The 2,500-nt window shown below is 40.7% G+C and overlaps 1 protein-coding gene across 1 annotated transcript in view; it reads right to left on the bottom strand.

The window, feature by feature from the left end:
• Mcm7 (minichromosome maintenance 7) overlaps positions 1 to 2,500 on the bottom strand; it is a 5,209-nt gene that overhangs the window by 2,114 nt on the left and 595 nt on the right. The window contains exons 2-8 of the mRNA XM_043020350.2: positions 2,174 to 2,308; positions 1,938 to 2,047; positions 1,643 to 1,767; positions 1,347 to 1,527; positions 1,098 to 1,244; positions 790 to 963; positions 140 to 649 (exon numbers count right to left, since the gene is read on the bottom strand). Coding sequence (XP_042876284.1) covers positions 140 to 649; positions 790 to 963; positions 1,098 to 1,244; positions 1,347 to 1,527; positions 1,643 to 1,767; positions 1,938 to 2,047; positions 2,174 to 2,308 — 1,382 coding nt within the window. The remainder of the gene's footprint in view (positions 1 to 139; positions 650 to 789; positions 964 to 1,097; positions 1,245 to 1,346; positions 1,528 to 1,642; positions 1,768 to 1,937; positions 2,048 to 2,173; positions 2,309 to 2,500) is intronic.

The following is a 2,500-nucleotide window of genomic DNA, read 5'->3' as shown; positions in this document are numbered from 1 at the left end:
TCTCTGCACAAGCATTATGAAGAACTTTTACTAAGAATTAACACATGAAATATAGTTATTTTGACATGCATGTTTTCATTATTCTCAGAGGATGGTAATGGTAATCTATGATACTTAAGAATTCACAACTAATAATTACCTTAGCAATAGATATGGTCTGTTGCTCCATCACCTCATGAATAGCAGTCCTGTCAGAATCAGCCATCTTGTCAAACTCGTCAATGCAGCAGATGCCCTGATCAGCCAGCACTAGAGCTCCTCCCTCTAAGGTCATTTCACCTGTTAGGGGATCTTTCATTACAGCAGCAGTCAGACCGACACCACTGGAACCTCGGCCAGTTGTGTACTGACTCCTGGAAGCCAGACGGTCAATGTATGACAGTAACTGTGACTTGGCCACACCAGGGTCACCCATAAGGCAGATGTTGATGCTACCACGAATTTTCATGCCATTGGGATTACAGTCAACACCACCTACAAGGAGGAGGAGAAGAGCCTTTTTGACATCTTCATGACCATAGATCTCTGGGGCAATAGAGATTGCAAGCTTGTCATAGAAATTCTCCTCTGCAATCTGTTTGATCTCTGACTCTGTCAGTTCCTCAGCTCCCAGTTCATCATCCTCTGTCTTGTTCATCTTGACTATCCTCTGTAAATAATACATAAAAAAAAATATATATATATACCTTATACAATTATATTTCACTCTTTCTTATCACTTTCCTTTTAAACAGAGATGTATACTCTTTTCAAATCAGTTCATAAAACTAAGTAGTCTGCCATACTTACATGAGCCTCCAGGAAGGTATCTGAAAGAAGGCCCTGCATCATCGCCCTGAAACCATGCCGCAAGAGAGGCATGAACACACCAGTGATAGCAATGTGATCACCGGGCTGACAGAGTCTGGTCTGTTCACCTCTGCACATCACAGTCAAGGATCTGGGGATGTTTCCCACTGGAACCTGTGCAATTGTGAAAATTATTAGTAAAGTAGTCATGCTAGATTATCTTTATATCCAATTTGCAATGCTAGCTTCTCAGTAACAAACAAAGGTGATAAAATATTTCTGGAACAAATGTCTATTTTATAATTTACCTGATCAGAGTGTTCCTGAACCTTGATCTCCTGGAATTTGATAAACTTTGATCCACGAGTCTGCAGGTACAGACGTCCACCAGATTTGTTTACCCTACAGTCTTCACTTGGACAAAGCAACTGAGGCATAAAGCTTGAAGACTGAATCTGTAAACAAATAAATCTATATTAACACCATACTTTCATCTTTACATACTTGTTATAGACTATAAATACCCAAAAGTGTTACATATATAAAAAAAAACTTACGGGCTGGTAAGTTTCAGCACCACACTGATCACAGGTGTATGTGGCTACTTGCATCATGGGCTTCACTTCAGTGCACCTGGTGACAATGCCTCGCACTAGCACGAGCTTTCCAATGTTTGACGCTTTTACATTACGAATAGCCACAGGTTTTTGGGCCGATGGAGCCCTGAAGTAGAGTTCACTGGGGGAGAAAAGACAATCTGTAACATCTGTTGACTATATTCTTGTAACAAATGAAGTGCAAACTGTCAACTGATGTAATGAAAAAGACTTGGTAAATTGAAGCTAAAGCTTACTATCTCCTGATCAACTCTGGTGGGTATCTGTTGCGAACATCACGGACATCTCCTGGCTGTCGTGTGCGCTGCTCCATCATGAGGCGATGTTCTATGTATACATCCAGGGCATCCCGCGCTACTGTCTGAAATTAAAACGTACAGTTGTAATAAAGTTTCTTAGTTTTATAAGATAGAAAAGAATATCAGTATCAACATAAAGAAGTCACCATACCTAACTCAAAGTATCCATTTTGGGAATAAAATAACAGATCCACAATAATAAATATTAGTTATATCAGTAAATGACAATTACCTCTCTCTGCTTGTAATCAGGCAACATTTCATACACTGCCTCCGAAAACAGGTTCAAGTAACGTCTGGTGTTCTGCACCATTGCTTCTGCCATATCAGGGTCGAACTCAGCTGTAATTTAAAATACGCACAAGATTAAATATCTGCTCATTTTACTAACATTACGCAAAGTCTACAGACATCAATTCTACTACATTGCACTTATCAACCATCAACCAAAGTTCAAACTGCCCTTACCAACATCATCAACGTCGATTGTAAGGCTGACTTGTTCTCGGTGTGCCAGCTCAACCAGCTGAGTGGCATATTTGAAGTTCTTGCGGCCGTCGTCTCCAACGTCGTGGAACTCGGCCAAGAAGCGCTTGATGGCCTCTGTCGGGGGAGGAAAATTTTACTCAACGTGACACTGATAGACTGTCTATGATCTCCTGGTTACCAACAGGCATGCCATATTACGTCTAACTGGTAGTTCTAAATCTAATCTTTATTCTTTGGCTCCCAATCAGATGAAGGCGAGTGCTACTGAAGGGCTGTTAGCTTTGTTCTTCAGTGGACACCAATGAT

This window comes from Penaeus japonicus, unplaced genomic scaffold (assembly GCF_977035675.1).
Source record: "Penaeus japonicus unplaced genomic scaffold, GWHDUDI00000001_assembly GWHDUDI00000005, whole genome shotgun sequence".
Lineage (NCBI taxonomy): Eukaryota > Metazoa > Arthropoda > Malacostraca > Decapoda > Penaeidae > Penaeus > Penaeus japonicus.
Note: the sequence above shows the minus strand (reverse complement) of the source record. Positions and strands in the feature narration are given on the sequence as shown.